We start from the raw sequence: 23,851 nt of genomic DNA on the forward strand, positions 1-23,851 counted from the left end.
ACGGTATTGCATGTGACAACATCCATAACAGGCTAATCTTTCGTAGAGTCCGTGCAAAAATGGGTTGTAAATCAGCAAAATGGAGAACGCAAGTGTGATCGTATAAGAATCTTCAACAGCCACTGAACTGCGATGCTAATGAAGATGAAAAGCTTTTTGAACGAATCCTCACTGGAGATGAAACTTGAGTCCATCACTTTGAACCAGAGAGCAAACGCCAGAGGGAGCAATGGAATGGATCTCCAGCCAGCAGGAAATTCAAGAATCAAACCTCTGCAGGAAAAGTGAAGCTCACTGTTTTTTTGGGACGCACATGGGCAAATTCTGAAACATTGCCAGGGAGATTGGTCAATAGTCAACGTTCCATTGATATGTCTTAAAACGAGTCGAGGCCTGCAATTCGAAACAAACGCTGTTGTCGATATAAATTCACATATTGCTGCCCACACCGTTCAGACTGCCTAGAATATACATTTTGAAGCGTTAGGGCATCCTGATGTGATATAAAAAGAAAAAGGAGTCAGTTTTGAAGAGATGGCTGATCCAGTATTAGAATCAAACTTAAGGGAGCTTCGGAGGACTTAAGCTCAAATAAAGCAGAAGGGACAGACAGCATTCCATAAGAATTTTTAAAGTCATTGGGGAAAGTGGCGACAAAACGACTATTCACATTGGTGTGTAGAACGTATGAGGCTGGCGACATACCATCTGACTTCTGGAAGAATATCATCAGCACAATTCCGAAGACTGCAAGAGCTGACAGGTATGAGAATTATCGCACAGTCAGCTTAATAGCTCATGCATCCACGTTGCTGACAAGAATAATATACAAAAGTCTGGGAAACAAAATTGAGGGTGTGTTAGAAGACAATCAGTTTGACTTTAGGAAAGGTAAAGGCACCAGAGAGGCAATTCTGACCTTGTGGTTGATAATGGAGGCAAGACTAAAGAAAAATGAAGACATTTTCATCGTATTTGTCGGCCTGGAAAAAGCGTTCGACAACGTAAAATAGTGCAAGATGTTCAAAATTCTGAGGAAAATAGCATGAACTATAGGGAGGGACGGGTAATACACAGTATTACAAGAGCCAAGAGGGAATGATAAGAGCGGACGACCAAGAACGAAGTGCTCGGATTAGAAAGGGTGTAAGACAGGGATGTTGTCTTTCGCCCCTACTGTTAAATCTGTATATCGGAGAAGCAATGCTGGAAATAAAAGAAAGGTTCAGTAGTGCAATTAGGTGAAAGACTATCAATGATACTACTCGCTAACAACATTGCTATCCTGAGTGAAAGTGAAGAAGAATTACATGATCTGCTGAATGGTATGAAGAATCTAATAAGTACAGAATATGGATTAGGAGTAATTCGAAGAAAGACAAAAGTAATGAAAAGTAGCAGAAATGAGAACAGCGAAAAACATAACATGAGGATTGATAGTCACAAAGTAAATGAAGTTAAGAAATTCTACTATCAAGGCAGTAAAATAACCAATGATGGACGGAGCAAGGAGCTCATCAAAAGCAGATAAGCACTGGCAAAAAGGGCAGTCGTGGCCGAGAGAAGTCTACTAGTATCAAACGTAGGCCTTAATGTGAGGAAGAAATTTCTTAGAATGTATGTCTGGAGCACAACATTGTATGGTAGTGAAACATATACTATGGGAAAACCGGAACAGAAGAGAATCGGAGCATTTGAGATGTCGTGCTACAGATGAATGTTGAAAATTAGGTAGACTGATAAGGTAACGAATGAGGAGGTGCTGCACAGTATCGGAATATGTGGAAATCACTAACAAGGAGAAGGGACCGGATGATAGGACATCTGCTGAGACATCAAGGAGTGACATCTGTGGTACTAGAGGGTGCTGTAGAGGGCAACAACTGTAGAGGAAGACTGAGACTGGGATACATCCAGAAAATTATTGAGGTCATAGGTTGCAAGTGCTGTTCTGACATGAAGAGGTTGACACGGGAAAGGAATTCGTGGCGGTCTGCAGCAGACCAGACTGATGATTCAGAAAAAGAAAAAAGAAAAGGGCATCCTACGTCCAATATCCATCTTGCCCTGTCGTATTTTCATTTGTTGGATCCTCTTACAGGTGGCGTAAGGGGTCTAATGGCGTCACAGTGGCCGCCTTGGAGCAGGAGAGGCACCACAGGACGTTTTAATTTCCACTGTCTATACCTTTACAAATAAATTCATAAAACTTTGTCAGCATGACCAGGAAGGAATCAGGATTCACACTTATAGCAGTGGAAGTTCAAAAACATAGCAAAATAATTTTTTTCCATGCGAAATTTCATCATTTTTTCACTTACTATTGGCTGCATTTGTTGCTATAGGTACACTTTTCTTTATAAGAGAGATTCTTCGATGAATTTTGCACAGCATACAAACCATACTTACAGATGTATAAAACTCTATAATTTATTTAATTTACTAAAAAAATGAATGAGCTGTTACATTTTAAACTCTATGTTTAGAAAAAACACGTATTTTATAGTTAATTATCTCAATTTTTACCACAGTTTTAACCCACTTAATAAACTCGACTACAATAAGTTTCGCATTAAGGAGTTTGTGTTTGATAAGCATACCAAGTTTGAAAGTAAAGCCATATTTATTTTCTATATTACATGTACCTAAGTACAGAAATTTGTATTTTGCGGAAAATGGCCGTTAAAGTTTCAGCTTGTATTTGGCATTCTTTTAGAACAGTCCAGCACCATAAGCAGGTTCGTTTTTATTTTCTAAATCAGTTTTCTCCCTTTTCACATTCCTATGATGAACTCTTCTTGATTTTACCTCCTCCAAAAATGATTTATCTTCTTACCCTACACGCCCTCTGTCTGTCGCGTACAAAGCTTTGATGCTGTTCACTCCGGGCTTAATTCCCATTTTCTCTAAAACATATATCCTGCTTTGCACACCATCATTAGGACATGAAACTGCGTCATAAACACCAATAGGAAGTGCATTTCTTCCCACAAAAATGGTTTTTGGCAATCTTTCCCCTAAACGTTGGTTAAAACTTTCATTTGTGTTCTGGGTACCGCCATGAAGGCACTTCTTCAATAAGTGTTCATTTGCAAGGTTTCTAAATATAGGTTTGATGGCTTCCATTACGGCAGTTGGTAGAGAATTCGTGTGATGATATTCTTCACCACCGGTAATCGACGTCTAGTAACCAAACAACGATTCACTTCCTTTTGGGAACAAGTTGTGGATAGGGTTATTGTCTGTGGACATTTTGTGGAAGTATAAGGCCCAAACTGCTTGCTTCATATTTTTCAAGTCCCCTGTGCTCCTTCATATTGCCAAGCCATAATATGTCTGTTGTTGTTGTGGTCTTCAGTCCAGAGGCTGGTTTGATGCAGCTCTCGTACAGTAAAGCTGCATACCCTCGGGAAAAATTGCGGCTGTAGTTTCCCCTTGCTTTCAGCCGTTCGCAGTACCAGAACAGCAAGGCCGTTTTGGTTAGTGTTGCAAGGTCAGCTCAGTCAATTATCCAGATTGTTGCCCCTGCAACTACTGAAACGGCTGCTGCCCCTCTTCAGGTACCACACGTTTATCTGGCCTCTCAACGGATACCCCTCCGTTGTGGTTGCACCTACGGTACGGCTATCTGTATTGCTGAAGCACGCAAGCCTCCCCACCAACGCAAGGTCCATGGTTCATGGGGGGGGGGGGGGGGGGCTAGTCAATTTCTGCGTCCGTCAGTCCCCCTTTCCCTTCCCATCAGATAATTTTTTCTCCTGACAAATCTTGTCTCAGCCTTCTAAGTCTAGAGCCAAATCTTTTCTGCACATGTCCCACACATTCTAACTTCTGGACAACAGTCTCAGCTCCATATGGAGCACATTTTTGAACCTCAAGGAAAGCTTTACTATCACCATCACTAAGGTACTTTACGTATCGCAGGCCACGGGAGGGAACAGGATCTGGTAAACAAGCTGTCAACTCCCTGCACTTCCACACCTCCGCTTGAGCCTTTATAGTTCAGATTAAATTCATGATTGGAATCCTTTTCACACAACTACGACAAAATTTGCTCAACACTTCAACATCTAATACTTTGCCATTGTCAACAGATGTTGTAACAACACGATTCAATGCAGTGTCGGGAACTATGTCCCCATTTTTGATAGTATATTCTTCTGCAGCACTTTTCATTCTGCAGTTTCTTTTACAGCCCCAAGCAGTAAGCCATAACATCTATCAAATTTTTCTGAGTTAGGTGGAACATTCATCACTGCAGAAAGTGTTCTTGCTGCCTTCTCTCCCATCTCAATACAGCGCGTGCCTTATCCTACTCTCAAATCCACATCATAACCTTTGTTTACGATATTAGATGTCATGCAAGACGCACCAAAGTAGCGTTCGGTGCATATCACAGGTAAGTTCGTAGCAACCCTTTCGTGGCACACTCGTCTTCCACCATAGAAACACACTGCGTACCAAAGCAATGCTTGCACATAACATTGTCCAATATTAACTGTAACAGTATGTTAACATCAACAATAATATTACACGAACCTTCAGATTAACAGCCTTCATTTTCATTAGCACCAAAAACAAGTTTCCTTTTTGAAGCACTCGGCGCTGGTTTGTTTACCGGCTGTGAGAGGTTGGTGTAACACTTGTTGTAGCATCCTTTACTGTGTATCTGTTGCCCTGGTGACATTGTTTACGGTTGAAGCAACGAATTCTAGACATCTTGTGCGATAATATGCCACAAACGAACACAAAAGGACACAGGCAAATGTAAATCGTTTCGAAATTCACAACACCACACTGCAACCCTTTCAAAACAGATAACAAAGTCAGCGATCAAAACAATTCACGTCGATAGCAACCGAGAAAGTATCGATATCAATAGTCCTTTGTTCCACGAATGACAATCTCTGGCGCCGATATAAACATTCGAATTCTACAGAGCGAAATACACTTACATATGACAGAATGCTGTGCAAAAAGGTGTGGCGCTGCATCTTGGTAACTTAAGACCAAATACGTGCCTTATAATCTCTCAAATATACATGTTTTATACACCAAACTATTCAGGAAAATGTACGCTACAGCCGAAGTGGCCGCGCGGTTCTGGCGCTGCAGTCTGGAACCGCGAGACCGCTACGGTCGCAGGTTCGAATCCTGCCTCGGGCATGGATGTGTGTGGTGTCCTTAGGTTAGTTAGGTTTAACTAGTTCTAAGTTCTAGGGGACTAATGACCTCAGCAGTTGAGTCCCATAGTGCTCAGAGCCATTTGAACCATTTTGTACGCTACAAAACAGGCATATTTTTGAAAAAATGAATTTTTTAAATTTTTGGCGTCCTCGCCCCCCCTCCCCTCCCCCCCTCCCCCCTCCCCACCCTCTTAAGAAGTCGTCGAGTCACCTCCGATGAAAAGTTGAAGGAAGTGGAGCGTTTGTGCACAGGTTTATTTGACCCATGGGAGAGTCTGACGAAGATGCTGAAAAGGCAGAACCGGCAAACGCCTGTAGATAGATCCCAACTATCTCGTGAAAGCATACTTAAAAAGCTCAACGATCCAATTTTGACTGATGAATCAAAGAATATACACTGGCGTGCAAAACTTAAGGATGGAAGCAACTTTCACATGATGTGTCACTGACAAGTAACATAGCTCGATGAAACTTGAATCATACATAGACAGAACTACTACAGCATGGTATAGAAGGTAACCCTATGAGACTAACAGAAAAGACGCTTTTATTCAAAGACAATAATTACACTGAAGTCACCGCGATTCATGATGGTCCCTGGCCATTAAGAACGACTGGACATGGTTCTTAATAGGATGCGTGATCGTCACGAAAGGCATTGCATGCTCTGCAACGTGCTGCTTTGCTGGCCCAAGATTCGTGAGTTCTTGTGGTAGGGCGTTCCATTCTTCCCTCAACACGGTTAACAACTGCTGTTTGGTCGCTGGTGCAACACGTCGTCCAGATCCATCCCACACGTGCGCGATGGGATTTGGGTGGGGAAACGGACAGGCCAGTCCATTCGCCGAATATCCTCTCGTTCCAACAGCTCCTCCACCAGCGCTGTTCGATGCGGTCGTGCATTGTCATCCATAATAACGGAGTCAAGGCGGAATGCACCCCTGAAAAGTTGCAGATGGAGAAGACGTATAGTGTCACAATAACGTTGGCTAGTGCGTGCGTGTACCTTATTTTGGAGATCATGTTCGATAATGTACGTGGTTTTATTATGTGTTCCCATCTCCCACCATATCAGGGTGCGCCTAGCATTGTCGAACATGATCGTTTTGTTGGTCCATGACTCATGACGTGGAAAGGAATAATGTTGCATGGACGTATTGACCTCCCAATCTTTGAACATAGTGTACTCACCTGTCAACGTTATTGTGGCACTCTTCTCCTTCCTCAAGTGCGTCTTTCCAGGGGCGTTTATGGAACTGACTTTGTTTTTATGGATAATAATGCGCTACCGCAATGAACAGCTACGTGGAGGAACCCGTGGAATGAGAGGATATTCGGCGAATGGATTGATCTGCCCGTGCCCCCGTCTTAAATCCCATCGAGCACGTATGAGATGGGTTGGGGTGACGTATTGCCACCACGTCCAAATGTACCAACGACTATGCAACAGTTGTCAATCGCGCTGGAGGAGGAATGAAACACCTTTCCGCAAAAACTCCTTACCAAATTTGCTGCCGTCATGGGACCACGTTGCAGAGCATGGAGTGCTGTTCGTGGTGATCACACACCCTGTTAAGAACCATGTGCTGCCTTTTGTAATGTCCAAAGACCATCATAAATTGAGGTAATTTCAGTGTAATTATTGTCTTTGAATAAATGTCATTTCTGATCGCCTCATTGTGTATTTTTTTCAGTTGTCTTCTATACTGCACTGAAGCGCGAAAAAAACTGGTATAGGCATGCGTATTCAAATACAGAGATACGTAAACAGCCTGAATACGACGCTGCGGTCGGCAACACCTATATAGACAACACGTTTCTATTGCAGTTGCTAGATGGGTTATGCTTCAACAATGGCAGGTTATCAAGGTTTAATCGAGTCTGAACGTGGCGTTATAGTTGGAGCACGAGCGATGGAACTAGCATCTCCGAGGTAGCGATGAAGTGGGGATTTTCCCGTACGACCATTTCACGTGTGTACCGTGAATATCGGGAATCCGATAAAACATCAAATCTCCGACATCGCTGCAGCCGCAAAAAGATCCTGCAAGAACGGAACCAACGGCAACTGAAGAAAATAGTTCGACGCGACGGAAGTGCAATCCTTCCGCAAATTGCTGCAGATTTCAATACTGGACAAATGTCAGCGTACAGAACATTCAACGAAACATCATCGATATGGGCTTTCGGGACCGAGGGCCCACTCGTGTACCCATTATGACTGCACGCCATGAAGTTTTATGTCTCGGCTGGACTCGACAACACCGACATTGGACTGTTGATGACTGAAAACATGTTGCCTGGTCGGACGAATCTCGTTTCAAATTGTATCGAGCCGATGGACGTGCACGGGTATGGAGGCAACCTCAGGAATCCATGGACCCTGCATGTCAGCAGGAGCTGTTCAAGCTCGTGGAAGCTCTGTAATGGTGTGAGACGTGTGTTGGAGTGATATGGGGCCCCTGATACGTCTATAAACGACTGTGACAGGTGACACGTACGTAACCATCCTGTCTGATCACCTGCATCCATTCATGTCCATTGTACATGCCGACGGACTCGGGAAATTCCAGCAGGACAATGCGGCACCCCAAAAGTCCAGAATTGCTACAGAGTTGCTCCAGGAACACCCTTCTGAGTTTAAATACTTCCGCTGGTCATCAAACTCCCCAGACATGAATATTATTGAGCATATCTGGGATGCATTGAAACGTGCTGTTCAGAAGAGATCTCCATCCGCTCGTACCCTCACGGACATCCCTATGGGCTTCATGGTGTCAGTTCCCTCCAGCACTACTTCAGCCATTAGACGAGTCCATGCCACGTCGTGTTGTGGCACTTCTGCGTGCTCGCGGAGGCCCTCACACGATATTAGGCGGATGTACCAGTTTCTTTGACTCTTCAGTGTATAATATACTATACTATACCATACTATACTATACTATAGCAGGTCTTTCTATGTACAGTCCAAGTTTCATCGAGCTATGTTACTTGCCACTGATACATCATACGAAAGCTACTTCCGTCCGTAAGTTCTGCACACCGGCGTACTACAACGCCCTAAGTATCTCTCACGCAAGGATCGTGAAGGCTAATTGCAGCGTTCTCAGAGACATCCAAGCAATCAATCTCCCTGCGATCCTTATGAGAATGGAATGTGAAAAAAACCCTAATAACTAGTGCAATGGAAACACCCTGTGCCATTTACGTCACAGTAATTTTCAGAGTATATATGCAGATGTAGGTAAACGGTGACTTACTACTCAACGGATTTTTTTTAATTTTATTTTTGGTGATATTGGAAAGCTTGTGCATCGAAAAGCAGCGTGGCTATGATGAAAAATTATATCATTCCAAATGTTTTGAATAAATCGGAAAAATGTTCGCAGTCACTTTGTGACCTGCCTTCGTATGTTATCCGATGACGGAGGAGGAGGGAGGAGGAGATTAGTGTTTAATATCTCGTCGACAACGAGGTCATTAGAGACGGAGCGCAGGCTCGGATTAGGGAAGGATGTGGAAGGAAACCGGCCGTGCCCTTTCAAAGGAACCATCCCTCCATTTGCCTGAAACGATTTAGGGGAATCACGGAAGACCTACATCAGGATGGCCGGAGACGGGTTTGAGCTGTCGTCCTCCCGGATGCGAGTCCAGTGTGCTAACCACTGCGCCACCTCGCTCTTCTCGCAGTTTTGTAGGAGTCGCAGCCTCGCCTTCAGCATCTGCCAGCAGAGCGCAGGACGCAGTTTTGCGTCCTGTAGGTTCCTCGCAGTCTACTTATACGTGCAGAAATTTTTATTTCCGATTGTCTTTTACTTCTGCCAGACCCCAGTTATGGTCATCCGCTCGTTTCGGGCGGCTGGGAGATTGTGTGTGTTGGTTATAGTCATGCTGATCCAGTGGCGGATACAAAAAAACCTCAAGGAGGGGGCGCTAAAGATATCTTGAGCTTCCTTTACTTTTACTGTAATAAAAAATAATCAAGTCACATGCAAAGTTTAAGAAAGTTTTATTTAAACTGAGTATACACATATGCAAGACAATGCCATCTTATTACATAAAAAAATTACAATTGTGGTTCTCTTCCTTATTGATGAATTCTATGCGCCTCTTCTTCCTGGCAAATTGGTTAATTACGTCGTCAATAGGACAATCATTGTCAGGATGAGTGTTCAACAGAGCTAAGCCATTAAGTCGATCCTCCTTCATTGTCGACCTCAGCCATGTCCTTGTACACCGCAATGCTGAAAAACTTCTTTCTACTGTAGCAATAGTCGCAGGTAGGCAAGCAAATATTTTGTACAGCGTGTGCAAAGTAGGATAGTCAGATCTAGTACAAACAGACAACGCTTGCATAACAGAATCACAATCATTAAGGACGTTTATGCTCGTTTGCTTGTATTGAAGAATCTCTCCCATTAGTTTCTTTTTAATCATAAAGAGTGATTCTTCTTCAAAGGACAGTAGTTCAGTTAAGCACTGATTCAATTTATGTGCCAGATCATTACCGTCATGTTTCAGTAGTTGTAAGGGCAGAAGTATGTTGAATTTTAAATGATAAATATTTCCTTCATCAAAATGTTCTCTCGTGTCAGTCGTAACGTGGTCCAGTGTTGGAATAAAAAAAGTTCTTTTCCAATATGTCATGATGACGTCATCTGGCAATTTATTTGTGTGGAACTTTTATTATCGATTTTGTTTCTTTCTAGTGGAATCGATAGAGGGCCTACATAGTAACAATGCGTTTTCAGGAAACTTCTCGAAAGTCACTATTACCGGAGATATACGCATCAATATTTGGGTATGGGAAACTATTGTTACGTTATTAGTAAAAATTTTGTTACGAGTCTTGTAACAATATTTTACCGAGAAATTGCTACAAATTACTATTATTAATAATTCACAATCAACTGATCACCCTCACTCTCGACTAATCTTCACACTTTCACTTGCTACAACTACGAGTTTTTACTTATTCATTCTTGGATCTTAATATTTCTGCTTCTGAATGTAAACTACCTTCCCATTTGGCGAATTGTCCGTATTTATAACGCTACGTATCAAAGGTTCTCTGTACAACAAAGCAGTAGAATATTCGCGACTTTTCTCGAACAAATGCCAGACAGAATTAACGTATCGAGATCAGTAGAATGGCCGCGATTTTTCTCGTAGGTATGTGTTAGCTTTCTGTGTGCCAGACAGAAACGTGTAAAATACGATGACGCGGACGCGCTTGCTGCATAGGAAAGTGCAAATACTCGATAGCTCGATTCAGTCGAGACGACTGACGAAAGAAACGAATAGCGTGAGTGCTGACTACCGTGGGCGCCGCGGGTGGATGCGGGTGACCCCGCCGGGGGGGAGGGGGGGGGACGCCCCCCCAAATGTATCCACCACTGTGTCTATGAGGATTTGCTCAACTCTGTTGATATTTGGTACGTCAGGCTCATTGCATGGAACTGTTTCATCAGGTATTATATCTCATTTGTAGTCAATCTTGAATTTGTCTTTAGGCTTGAGCAATCGCTCCTCTCTGCACAAAATGGGGAAAGATAGGTACCTGCACATAAATTTCACTGTGTACTCCTTTCCGCGATTATATTGCGATAAATTCTTCAGTATACCAACTTCATGCATCTTCGATTTATTCGCAGCTGCTCTATTCGTTTATTCAATTACTTGTACATGAGGCAGCTGTGACTATCTCTGTCTGGTAAACGTTTCGACGACATTAGGAGAACGAAGACTATGTATGAGGCAGCATGTCTGTCGAAAACCACCGCTGCGGACAAGCTTCATCGTAACGCACGTCCCCAAATCGCAAAATTCGTAACGCAGAAGTTGTGTCAACTCAAGTGGGAGACACTCGAGCACCCGCCCTATAGTTCTGATCCTTCCCCATGCGATTATCATGCCTTCGGTCGCTTCAAAAAGGCCTTGAAGGATCGACGAGTCCTGTCGGACGAGAATTTGCAGCAAGTAGTTACGGACCTCTTCACACAGCAGAACCCGGTGTTCTACCAAACGGATATCTTTAACCTGCTGCCTCGGTAGGTTGATTGCCTCAGTGCTTATGGTGATTTTGCCAGATTGGCACCCCGATTCGGAACTGTACGGCCTTCGAAAGGGAACTTTCTCATCGCCCGTTATGCTTCTCGCTGGCTCTTTGACGTGTCATATTTAATACAGATGATGAAGTGCGTTAGCTGTATCCATGTTTCATTACTTTGATTAATTTATCCATGTTAATGGTGGTTGAACTCTGTGGCTGTGGATTGAATTACTTCAAAAAATAAAGCGTCTGGCCACTTGTTATACTGCTTCATTTATGTCGAGATGCGTTTCAGGCTTTCATCCATATTCAGTTAGCGAATTACAGTTATATCTTCATAAATACAACGTTTTTGGCGACTGAAGTCTGTATTTATGAAGTTATAAATAAATTTCGACATTAATGGAAGTTGCTAGGCGTGTTTTTACACCTGAAAGGTAATGTCTGTTCAAATTTTGTGCTAGTCGCAAAAGAGTGGCGCTAATGGCACCAGTATGACGATGCAAATCAGGTTTGCTTTAAACACGCACTGTAACGGCCATGAGCGTAGTTACCTTTAAGATTGGACGAAGTGAGTTGATTTTAGTCAAAAACTCCTTTAAGGCGACAAAGACGCTATCAACACTCCACTGAGTTTGAACGAGATGGTGTAACAGGGCTACGAGAAGCTGGATGTTCCTCTTGCGACATTGCATAAAGACTTGGCAGGAATGTAGTCGCTGTACGTGGCTGCTGGCAACGGTGGTCACGGGAATGTACGGTCGCAAGAAGACCGGGCTCCAGAGAGCCGCTTGGCAAAACCGAGCGGGAAGACCATCGTGTTCGGAGTATGGCATCATACTGCATCTTCAGTAGCAATTTGAGCAGCAGCTGGCACAAAAGTGACACAACAGCAGTTCGCCGCTTTACCTCCGAGGATGTCTCCCGCAGTTGGAGACGAAACGTCAGGAGAGAGTTTTATACTTCGACCATGGCCTATCAACCCGGAAGTTTTAAGTGAAGACAACAAACGGTTACAAATCGGTTACTTCAAGGTCAGCTCCCAGCCACACGCCCTGCAGCGTACGTTTCACGGACTCCTAAATGGTTCAAGCGGCTCTAAGCACTATGAGACTTAACTTCTGAGGTCATCAGTCCCCTAGACTTAGAACTACGTAAATCAAACTAACCTAAGGACATCAAACACATCCATGCCCGAGGCTGGATTCGAACCTCGAGGCAGGATTCGAACCTGCGACCCTAGCAGCAGCGTAGTTCCGGACTGAAGCGCCTAGAACCGCTCGGCCACAGCGGCCGGCTCACTGACTCCTAACCACCGCCGTTTCCGACTTCAGTGGTGTCTATCAGGAGCTCATTGGATGGTACGGCGAAGGTCTGCTGTTTTTTTCTGATGAAAGCTGATTCTGCCTTGGTGCCGTTGATGGCCAGTTATGATCTGAAGTGCGATTTCATATGAAAGCAGGAGCACTCTCTTACTTACCCCACACTCTGACTGCAAAATCGTACGTCAGTCGGTCGATTCGACCTGTTGTGCTGCCATTCATTAACAGCATTCCAGGTGGTGTCTTCCGGCAGGTAGGTCGCCCACACATCGCTGTTGTAATGCAGCATGCTCTACAGAGTGTCGACGTGTTGCCTTTGCCTGCCCGATCACAAAATGTGTCTCCAGTCGAGCACATATGGGACATCATCAGACGATAACCCCAGCGTCATCCACAAACATCATTAATCGTACCCGTACTGACTGATGAAGTTCTAAGGCGCTGCAGTCATGGACTGCGCGGCTGGTCCCGGCGGAGGTTCGAGTCCTCCCTCGGGCATGGATGTGTGTGTTTGTTCTTAGGATAATTTAGGTTAAGTAGGGTGTAAGCTTAGGGACTGATGACCTTAGCAGTTAATTCCCATAAGATTTTACACACATTTGAACTCTTTGAATTATAAAGTGTAACAGGCATGGATCTCCACCCCGCAAACTGTAATCTGGCAAGTGTACAGCACAATGCATGTACGTTCGTATTTTTACATTCAACATACTGGTGGTTACACCGGTTGTTGATGCCCGCCCCTGGTAGCTGAGTCATCAGCGCGACGGAATGTCATACCTCACGGCCCGGGTACGATTCCCGGCTAGGGTGGAGACTTTCTCCACTCAGGGACTGGGTGTTGTGTTGCCCTTATCATCATTTCATCCCCATCGTGACGCAAGTCGCCGACGTGGCGTCAACTCGAAAGACTTGTACAAGGCGAACGGTCTGTCCGACGGGAGGCCATAGCCACACGGCATTTCCGTTACTGGTTATTAATGTACCAGCATTTTACATTTATAATGCCTTATCTCGCGCTTATATTTAACCGTGATCTTGCAATGTTAATCGCTTAAGTACTTGACCTAGACAAATGTATTCCCAAAATTTCATTACTCTACGTTAATTATTTTTTTGGTGCTCCGATTTTTTTGAGTCAGTGTATAAAGAGGGAATTTGAATACCATCAGAATTGATCAGTTTAGTTAAAATGTGAATAGACGTAACTTTATGTCGAACAAAGACATCTGCAGGACAAGCTGAAATTCTTAAGGTGCACGCTGGACTGAGAAAAGAGAACGCCATTTTGCCTGTTTTATTTGACATCATCTTAGAGAAGATCAGTAATAACTGGTTCAAACGTCTGAGGTCATCAATCCCCTAGAACTTAGAACTACTTAAACCTAACTAACCTAAGGACATCACACACATTCATGCCCGAGGCAGGATTCGAACCTGCGACCGTAGGGAACGCGCGGTTCCATACTGAAGCGCCTATAACCGCTCGGCCACAGCGGCCGGCAAGATCAGTAATAATCCACGAGGTATCCAACTGCAGAAGGTGAACATTACTAGACTTGCTTACGCATATGATGTACCATTAATAAATAGTTCCAAGACAGAATTAATCAGAATGATGCAAAATTATTACAGATTCGCTGAGAAGATAGGGTTACGTATTAATGAAGAAAAGAATGATTATCTGCCCATAAGAAAGAAAATCCAAAGTCATGCATCTTTGGCTGTAGACTGTTTCAGTTTCAAACAGTTGACCGCTTCAAGTATTTGGAGAAGCTTTCTAGCAACAACAGAATGGATGTAGAAACAGATACCCGTCTAGCAGCAGCGAACAAAAAACTTTTTAGTTGTATCAAAATCTTAAGGAAGAGATTACTTAGCACTAATTTCAGAATTCGTTTGTGTCAATCGCATGTTGCACAGGTAACATTATGCGAATTTGAAGCTATAGTAAGTTATTTGGAAATAAAGATGAAGAAATACTGTTAAGATTCGAAAGAAAAATTCTAAAAAAATACTAATGAAAACAACATGGAATGGAAAACGAGAAAAAAATGAAGAATTACGAGAACTGTACAAATATCTAATACTGTCGAAATGCTAAAGAAGAGAAGGCTGAACTTGGCTAGTCATGTAGCAAAAATGACGGAGAACATATTACATATTATGGCATTCTGCGGGACAATAGATGGAACTAAAAGAAGGGGAAGATTCAGAATAGGAAGACGAAATATCATCAGAGAGGACACAGCTAGAATGAGCATCATCACCAAATGGACAAACAGTGCACTCGATAGAAAGAAATGGAAGAGGCTCGTAAAGTAGGCGTGTGGTCGATAGGGCTCTTGCCCCGTGCAAGTACAGTATAAGTGGAATTCAGATGAAATGATAGAGATGGAAAAAATTAAATAAACTGTTTATTTCAAAAGTAATCGCCATAGCTGTTAATGTATTTATCCAACTGTAAGATAAGACGGTCAGTGCCTTCATGGGAAAACATTTGCGGTTGCCCACGAAACGATGATAGTACCCAGGCGTGCATCTCCTCTTCTGATGCAAATCGGCAGCCACGAATGTCTTTCCTATCCCCTATTGTCGCGGGAGATGGAATATGATGGCATCATTTTGAGCCGGAGAGTGAACGTCAAAGCCAGCCGTGCGAGCACATGGAGTCACCGCGACGAAAACATTCAAAGCCATGCACGCCAGCTCAGGGAAAATCAAGATGATCCTTTTCTTTGACTGAGAGGCGCGCTACTCATTGACTTTCTGGAACATGGCGCCCCATTTAACGCACAGCGGTACGCGCACACTTCGCAAAAACTGAAGCGCGCAAAGTCCCAGATGTTGAGGGAGAGCACCATTTTGTTTCAGGATAATGCCCGCCCTCATGTTGCCAACGTTGTTCCGACTACACTGCGATGGGAACCCCTTGAACATCCTGCATTCAGTTCCGATCTCTCCCCGTGTGGTTTCCATCTTTTTGGAGCCCTGAAGAAGACATTCGTGGCCGTCAGTTTGCTTCGGACGAAGAGGTGCTCGCCTCAGTACAATAACAGTTCCGTAGGAAACCACAAACATTTTTCCATGAAAGCTCTGGCGCAGTATTAACAGTTACGTCGATTGCTTTTGAAATAATAAAAAGTTTACTTACTTTTTTTCCGTCCGTCTCGTTTTCATTTGACTGCCCCTTATAAGTAAAAGCGTCTTGACACAAACAAAGCTATATAAAAAGTGACTGGTTGCTGTATTTCTCCGAGTACTTCGTATTGGAGTTTTGGATACACGCATAGCGCACATTTCATTTCATCTATCACTAACAACGGATACTTTTCGGCAAATATTCGGTGGAAGAATGTCAGCCAGGCTGTAGACGTTTTCCATAAATGTCGGTTTAAGAAACCTGTAAATAGTATTACAGTTCTTTTATGGTCGTGTCTACTTAGGTTGCCTGAACAGACTTGTACCTTCAAGAGAAAGTATATATGACAGTGGAGGAATGAATAGCGTCTGTCGGGCTCGATAACTGATCCAATAAACAGTACGAGTAAAGTCTTCTTGTGGCGATATTCAGGTTTAGACTTACTCATTTACCCATGTATAAACATTTCCAAGTAATCAATGTTATAATTTTAAATACATATCATGTGTGCGTCATCATTGGCATCATCATCATCATCATCAGCCAGTTCGATTACCTGATGGTCGCCTCTTTGAGTCGGCGTGCAAAATAGAATCCCTGCAGCTCCTTCTATTTCTACTTGTCATAAGCTTCCTGTTGCCAGTTCAGCCGCGCTATCTTTCTTAAGTCTCTGTTCCATATGTCCGGTGGTCTTCCCCTTGGTCTTTTATGGTAAATTGGGCTCCAGTGTAGTACTTGATTTGACCATCTGCCATCTTTTCTTTGAGTGACATGACCAGTCCACTGCCATTTCAAGCTACTCACTCTTTCCATTATATCCCTGTTCTTTGTTGTCCGTCTGATATCCACTGCTTTCTTCCTGCCTTTCTTTTTCTGTAGCCCAACATTGATCTTTCCATTCCTGTTTGAGTCACTCTTAGGTTTATAACAATGAATTCATTTCATGTCTCACAGCCATAAGTTATTACTGATAGTATACCTGGTCAAAAATTGTTCTCTTCAGCTCAGCTGATATCTTACTCTTCAAAACCAAAGAATATATTCCATAAGCTTCCAGCATAATTTAATACGTCGAAATATCTCTGGGTTTTCGGCCTCCTTTCATATTTACAAGTTGACCCAGATTGACATATTCTGTAACCGTTTGCAGACATGTACTTCCAACAGATATATTTCCCTCCGGTATCCATTCACTCATCATGATCATGGGATTATCACAGTTCATTTTTAGGCCAGCTTCAGAAAAGACTAACGAAATTTCGTTAGCCAAAATCTGAAGCTGTTCTACACGATTTGAAAGTAGCACAGTATCATCGGCAAACCTCAGGTTATTTACTTTCTTTTCCAGAATTTGGATTTCCTTTCTTTTCCAATCCAGTCTAGACAGTCGTTTTTCTGTGACTGCTGAAACTAGTTTTAGAGATAGAGCATGTATGCATAGTAAGACACAGGTTAATAACACAGGGGTGCTCATAATGTCCCACTATAATTTCGAAAACGTCCTTAAAGTCCCTCTATAATTTGCAAAAAATTGTAACTGCTACAGATACAGCGCTCTGGTTTGTTGTAAAACGTTTAGTGGCTCTGATGTTTTCCTTCTATGCCATAATTTCAATGCGTACTCCATTTGTCGACTGTAGGACATCAAAGTGATATTCGAATTCTGCCTATATTGAGGTCAGAATTGCAGTATCAGCAGTTCTGATTACTTCAGTGACACATGCATGAACGGTAGCAGTGTCATTGACTGGTGTTGTGTACACACAATTATTGACTTAGGCCCGCAAAAAGAAGTCCAATGGCGTGACCCTGGGAAGGAATGCAGGGCATGCGATGGGACCATCACAGCCCATCCACCTCTCAGGAAAGCTGGACAGTTGATCTTGGTTCCTGCAGTTCGCATGAAGCACGACTAATTGACTTCTGGGGGCTGCGTTGAAATACACCTTGCACTCTGTCAACACGTGATTGAGACACAGGGTGATGTCCACTTCAAGAAAAGTCTTCGACACATCCTGTCTCTTTAAAGTTTTTGAACTGCTTCATTATGTTTTTTTTTTTTTTTCAGTGGTGACCTCCCATACTGGCTTCGATAATTCTGCACTACTTTGACGCAGATTTGTATTCTGCATACCAGATAACACACTGCACCTTCTCCTGGACTACCGCCATTTTAATGCACTCCAAATCAAATCTGCACCAAAGGCAAAGGCGGAAACAGCCTTTGAGAGCTGCAGAAACAAAAAAAATTTGCATCACCTCGCCTCCGAGAGTTCCGGAACCTATACAGAAAATTGGAATAGAGATAAACATAAACATCATTTCCACCCTTTTCATTGGTCATGAAAAACACACATTGCATGTCGTACCACCAAATAGCGAGACCTCCAGAGGTGGTGGTCTAGATTGCTGTACCCACAGGTACATCTAATGCCCAGTAGCACGTACTCTTGCACTGATGCATGCCTGTATTCGTCGTGGCATACTATCCACAAGTTCATCAAGGCACTGTTGGTCCAGATAGTCCCACTCCTCAACGACGATTCGGCGTAGATCCCTCAGAGTGGCTGGTGGGTCACGTCGTCGATTAACATCCCTTTTCCAACTATCCCAAGCATGTTCGAAAGGGTTCATGTCTGCAGAACATGCTGGCCACTCTAGTCGTGCGATGTCGTTATCTTGAATGAAGTCTTTCACAAGATGTGAACGATGGGGGCGCGAATTGTCGTCCATGAAGACGAATGCCTCGCCAGTATGCTGCCGATATGGTTGTACTATCGGTCGGAGGATAGCATTCACGTATCTTACAGACGTTACGGCGCCTTCCATGACCACCAGCAGCGTACGTCGGCCCCACATAATGCCACCCCAAAACAGCAGGAAGCCTCCACCTTGCTACACTCGCTGGACAGTGTGTCTAAGGCGTTCAGCCTGACCGGGCTGCCTCCAAACACGTCTCCGACGATTGTCTGCTTGAAGGCATATGCGACACTTATCGGTGAAGAGAACATGATGCCATTCCTGAGCGGTCCATTCGGCATGTTGTTGGACGCATCTGTACCGCGCTGCATGGTGTCGTGGTTGCAAAGATTGACCTCGCCATGGACATCGGGAGTTAAGTTGTACATCATGCAGCCTATTGTGCACAGTTTGAGTCGTAGCACGACATCCTGTGACTTCAGGAAAAGCAGTAATGGTGACATTGCTGTCAGGATTTCTCCGAGGCATAATCATTGCTTTAGTTCACTCCGAGGCACCTGGACACTTCCCTTATTGACAGCCCTTCCTGGCACAAAGTAACAATGTGGACGCGATCGAACCGCGTTATTGACCGTCTAGACATGGTTGAACTACAGCCAACACGAGCTGTGTACCTCCTTCCTAGTGGAATGACTGGAACTGATCGGCTGTCGGACCCGGTGTTATAAGGGTGTGTGTGTGTGTGTGTTTGTGGTTGTAACTATTTTGTGTCTTGCTAAATCTGATAGCAGAGATGTCAGTTGTTTGATAAATGTTGTACTCATGACAGACCATTACAGTTTGAAATTTTGTTGGTTTTCTTGATTGCACTTTTTTAATGTGGCCTATAATATTCATGTTTATTATTCTGTAGATGCGTCTGACATTCTTTTTCACTAACTATTTTTTTGCTCAGGAGGAAATGCCACATACTGCATACATAACTAGGTGGAGAAAACAAGAATCATAAAAGTTTTCTTATATCTGCAGTGGTAGTTTCAGTGCTGTGTATACAATATGAATAAAAAGTTTTATTTATTACCTCATTGTGCACTCTCTTAAGCAGCACATTGTTTAAAGTCTATTAATCTGCCACGGCGCATGCTGACGCAATGAAAACCTTCATTTGTGTACTAGCAGCCACTACTCCGTATTACATTCTATCCAGTAACTGAATGATTATCCCATACGCAAATTTTTGGAAGCACATCCTTTATGAAACATAAAATACAGACTGACTGTGATAATTCCTACCAAACTTCATGTGACTTTTATGTAAAATAACGATACAAATAGGGAACACTATTTAACTTTATGTAGTCAATTGATTCACTTATAATTGCACAATATCTCACACTACTCTACTGTTCAGTTATTGTACACTTTGTTCCCTTTTTTTGCAGATAAGCCAGAGAAGCGCATCATTCGAACTTGCGGATGGGATGACTCAAACTACCAAAATGCTTGCTATCACCGCTCTGGGTTTGGTGGTCGACAGGAAGTGTGTTCATGTGACAAGCCTCTTTGCAACTCCGCTCCAATATCTTTCACTAGTGCAAGTACTATGGCTGTACTTGTGTTCAATATTGCCAGATTTTTATTCTGAACTTAGTGCTATTGACTACAGAACAGCAAATAATCATTATACCCACAACAACAATATGGTTCTTTCACCACATGTGGGACATTCTGTTTGTAAGCAAAATATGCTTCTTCATCTTTGATGAAAATTTTGTTTGTGAAAAGCATGTTTCCCTCTTTACTGCCTTCATCTTACAAACTGTGCATATTTATTGTTACAAATTTATTATCTTCGTGGGAACATGTTTGCACAAAACCATTATTTTCATTTCCAATAGTGATGCACAAACCTATTTTTAAACCCAAAAATAAAAAAGCAACAGTGCATTATTTTTATATTGGTTTTTTGCAGTTGGTTACATTTTGAACTTATGCTTTTCTGATGCATTTATTCAACAGAAGGTAACTGTAACTTTAAGACACACCATTTCATGTCATTTTGTGACCGTATTACTAGAATATTCTTGCTCTGTAATTTTGTATATGACCTCAGCCCACACAGGATTATACTTTACAGCCACATGAAAAATACCATAGTGAATAAACTGTACTCAGATATTACACATTATCACCAAGATATCATACAATTTTGCTGCTTCACTGAATTGATAAAGAAGATGAAACATCATGTCACAGCCAGCATTGATATTATAGAGAAATCTTCACGAATATGTTCTGTTTTATATATAATGCAAAAATGACTTTTTACAATAAATTTCCAATCTGCAAATTTCATTTTAATACAAACTTTTATTTTAGTCAACTGCACTACTAAAGATTACTGAGTGCAGAAAAAAATAATTCAAAGCCAGATTGGCATTATAGCAATTAGAAAAAGTGACTTAATGCAGGGAATCTGCAGACTGAATTTTGGTCATTACACCAATTCTTCTGTGTTCAAAAATAACCTGCCTTGTCCAGTAGATTATATGTGTTGTGAGTGAGTGGCATTCATTGTTAATAGGACAATAACATTATTCACCAATGTAATAAAACAGATCAATAAAATTGAAATTTATGTCAAAATAATGCATTGTAAATGTTATGAAACAATTTATCTATAGGAGAATATGTTATTACTGACTACATTCTGTAATGTTGGTAAATGCTGATTCATATCCTGCTTTACAAAGGAATTACAGATATATTAGATTTGTTGATGTTATGAAGTGCTTGAAACAATTCTATCGAAACAAAAATGCTCACTTTGTTGCTACTTGTGTAACACTAATCATATACATCTGCAGTGAGTTGTTTTTATTGTTTATTTTGTTTGACATATTAATATTTAGGTGATGTACAATCAACTCTCATTACAAAGAAAAGAGTTAATTGCAGGACAGCTGTACACTGAAACAATACTTGTTTCTAGAAATTCATACTGTGTCATAGAGTGCCCTTGACCTCTTATTGCAGATGAAATCTCTGCATCAGTAAGTTACACATGATTGTTTTATGTGAAACGATTTAACTATAGGTAAGAAATTTTCGCTTAGTGGTGTAGATTAATGATAAAACACCTGCTAAAACTAAAATGACAAAATTTAAAATCTGAGATGTTCAGTAATGATTATTTTGATGGTGCTCAGTCATATATTATATTTAAATTGAATAATAGCTATGTGCCAATTATTGTCTATTTCTCATGTTTTGTATCATTGTCTTATTACAAATAATGTATAACAGACAAAGGTATAAGGATGGAGTTTGCCTTGAACTAAGGCCCGGTCACCAAGTCATGCTCCAACATTTTGGATTTTCATATGTGACTAGGTGGCATTCCTTTTCATCCATGAAATTCAACCTTTCCTCTGCACTTCACCAGGAGACAGACCATTCAATCATCCATAATATATTGTAAATTAAACAGAATCTTTGAATAGTTTTGTTATAATATCAGAATGGTTTCTGTTGATGCTCTAGAAGTCAACAGTACAGAAAGGATGAGAATTCAAACCTACATCTATGAATTAATTTATGTCGTCTATTGACTAACATGCATGATATAGAAAGAAGTTAAATCATATTGTAAAAACTGTTTTATCTGCCATCGTGCCCCTAATTTTTTAAATGAAAAGTGATGCAAACATTTGACCTTGTAATGGAAATTTGACTACAAACTCATTTACTTACAAGGGAAAACAGACAAACTAGAAATGAAATAAGATATTTATTGTATAACACCAACTGACAATGAAATAACAAAGAATGTCTAGTTCATATTGCAGTGAATTTTCTACAGAGAATAATATAAAATGTTTTACAACTGTATTGTTTTCAAAATATTACATGCAAAATCGTGAAAAATCCAAGGTGTAAGAGGACTGTTGGCCAAAAATAATGAATTGTCATTAATTGTGGCAAATAATCTGCAGAGAAAATCATGAAATATCTGTAATATTTTCCTCAGAACGTAATACACAAAAACATTTAGTTTTATTGAATATTTTCATCTGCTGCTAACCATCAACTGTTGCAAACATCATACGAGTCTAAGCACTGGTATTTCATATCTCTCATTACTGAAAAACCATGTGAAATATATTTACAACTTCATCTGGATCTGTCTATCAATTTAACAGTCATTAAAGTGACTAGATTTTAAACTTCAATATGGAAGGGATAGGTTGCTGCTCCCCACATAGAGGAGGTGTTGAGTCACAGACTGGTAGAATACTGAAGTTTTTGGACAAATTCCTTCTCTCACAATAGAAAACACAGACACTTTTACACAAGCACAACTCACTCACACATGACTACTGTCTCTGGGCCCTTGGGAATGGTTGTCTGGGCCCAATGCTCAGAGACTGTGGTTATTTTTGTGTGACTTGTGCTTGTGTGAATGTGTGTGTGCTTTCTGTTTTGGAGGAAGGACTTTGTTGGAAAGCTCTAATGATTTAGCAGTCTTTTTCATTGGGCCTGTCTGTGGCTCAGCATCTTCTCTATGTGGTGAGTAGCAATCTATCCTTCCCATATTGTTATTCCATCCTGGATTTTCCATTGTTAGATTATAAACTTATTATTTTCCATGAAATATTTGCCACATAGTACTACAATTCTCAGTAATGCACAGATTTATTTCAGTTCTTAGTGTGAATGAAAATCTTTTCTTACTTGTACAATAGTTAGGAAGCTAAAATTAAAATTCTGACAATTTGGGATCTCAGAGCTGTGAAAATTTCTTCCAAACAGAAATTTTTGACAGATCTCCAGTGTCAGCCATATGTCTTACGAAATAGTCTGAAAACATTATATAAGTGTCATCTTGACTTCTGTTCAACAATATATTTAGCTTATGTTATATTGTAGTTGTTATGTAGATAACAATAATAATAGTGGGCCCAGATATTCTGGATTGTAAGAAATATAATGTATAGAGAGTGATAAAATTTTGTGATAATAAAAAACTTCCCTCGATCTTTTCATTTCACCAAACAGATAAAACGCCTGATTTCTGTATATCACTCTTTGGTTGAGTGAAAAACAGTGAAATTTGACGTGTTATTAGAAGAAGAGGTGAGCCAAAACACGTAAGGTAGGTGTTTTGCAACATGAGGGGAAAACAGAAATAATCCTAGTTCCCAGAGAAAAGAAGGAATTCAAATATGTGCGAACTGGTGTACATGTAACCAGGTCGATACTCTAACATGACTAAAGGTAATCATTTTTAAGGTACAACTTATCCTACTGCAACAAAAGGCTTCTGCTTTTTAATCTATGCTGTTATTTAATCATAAATTGATATCTTCCTCACATCCAAGAAGTGCTGCTAATTTTAGACTGAGAGTTATTTTGCTTTCATATAACCCAGCTGCAGTTTATCCTCTGT

General features: G+C 41.5%; 1 protein-coding gene across 1 annotated transcript in view; it reads left to right on the top strand.

Annotated features, from left to right (window-relative positions):
• The window catches only part of LOC126237328 (uncharacterized), a 190,676-nt gene extending 167,237 nt beyond the window's left edge, over positions 1 to 23,439 (top strand). Inside the window, exon 3 of the mRNA XM_049947296.1 lies at positions 19,845 to 23,439. Coding sequence (XP_049803253.1) covers positions 19,845 to 20,047 — 203 coding nt within the window. The 3' untranslated portion in view covers positions 20,048 to 23,439. The remainder of the gene's footprint in view (positions 1 to 19,844) is intronic.
• The last annotated feature ends 412 nt before the right edge of the window (positions 23,440 to 23,851 follow it).

The sequence above is a fragment of the Schistocerca nitens genome, chromosome 2 (genome assembly GCF_023898315.1).
Source record: "Schistocerca nitens isolate TAMUIC-IGC-003100 chromosome 2, iqSchNite1.1, whole genome shotgun sequence".
Lineage (NCBI taxonomy): Eukaryota > Metazoa > Arthropoda > Insecta > Orthoptera > Acrididae > Schistocerca > Schistocerca nitens.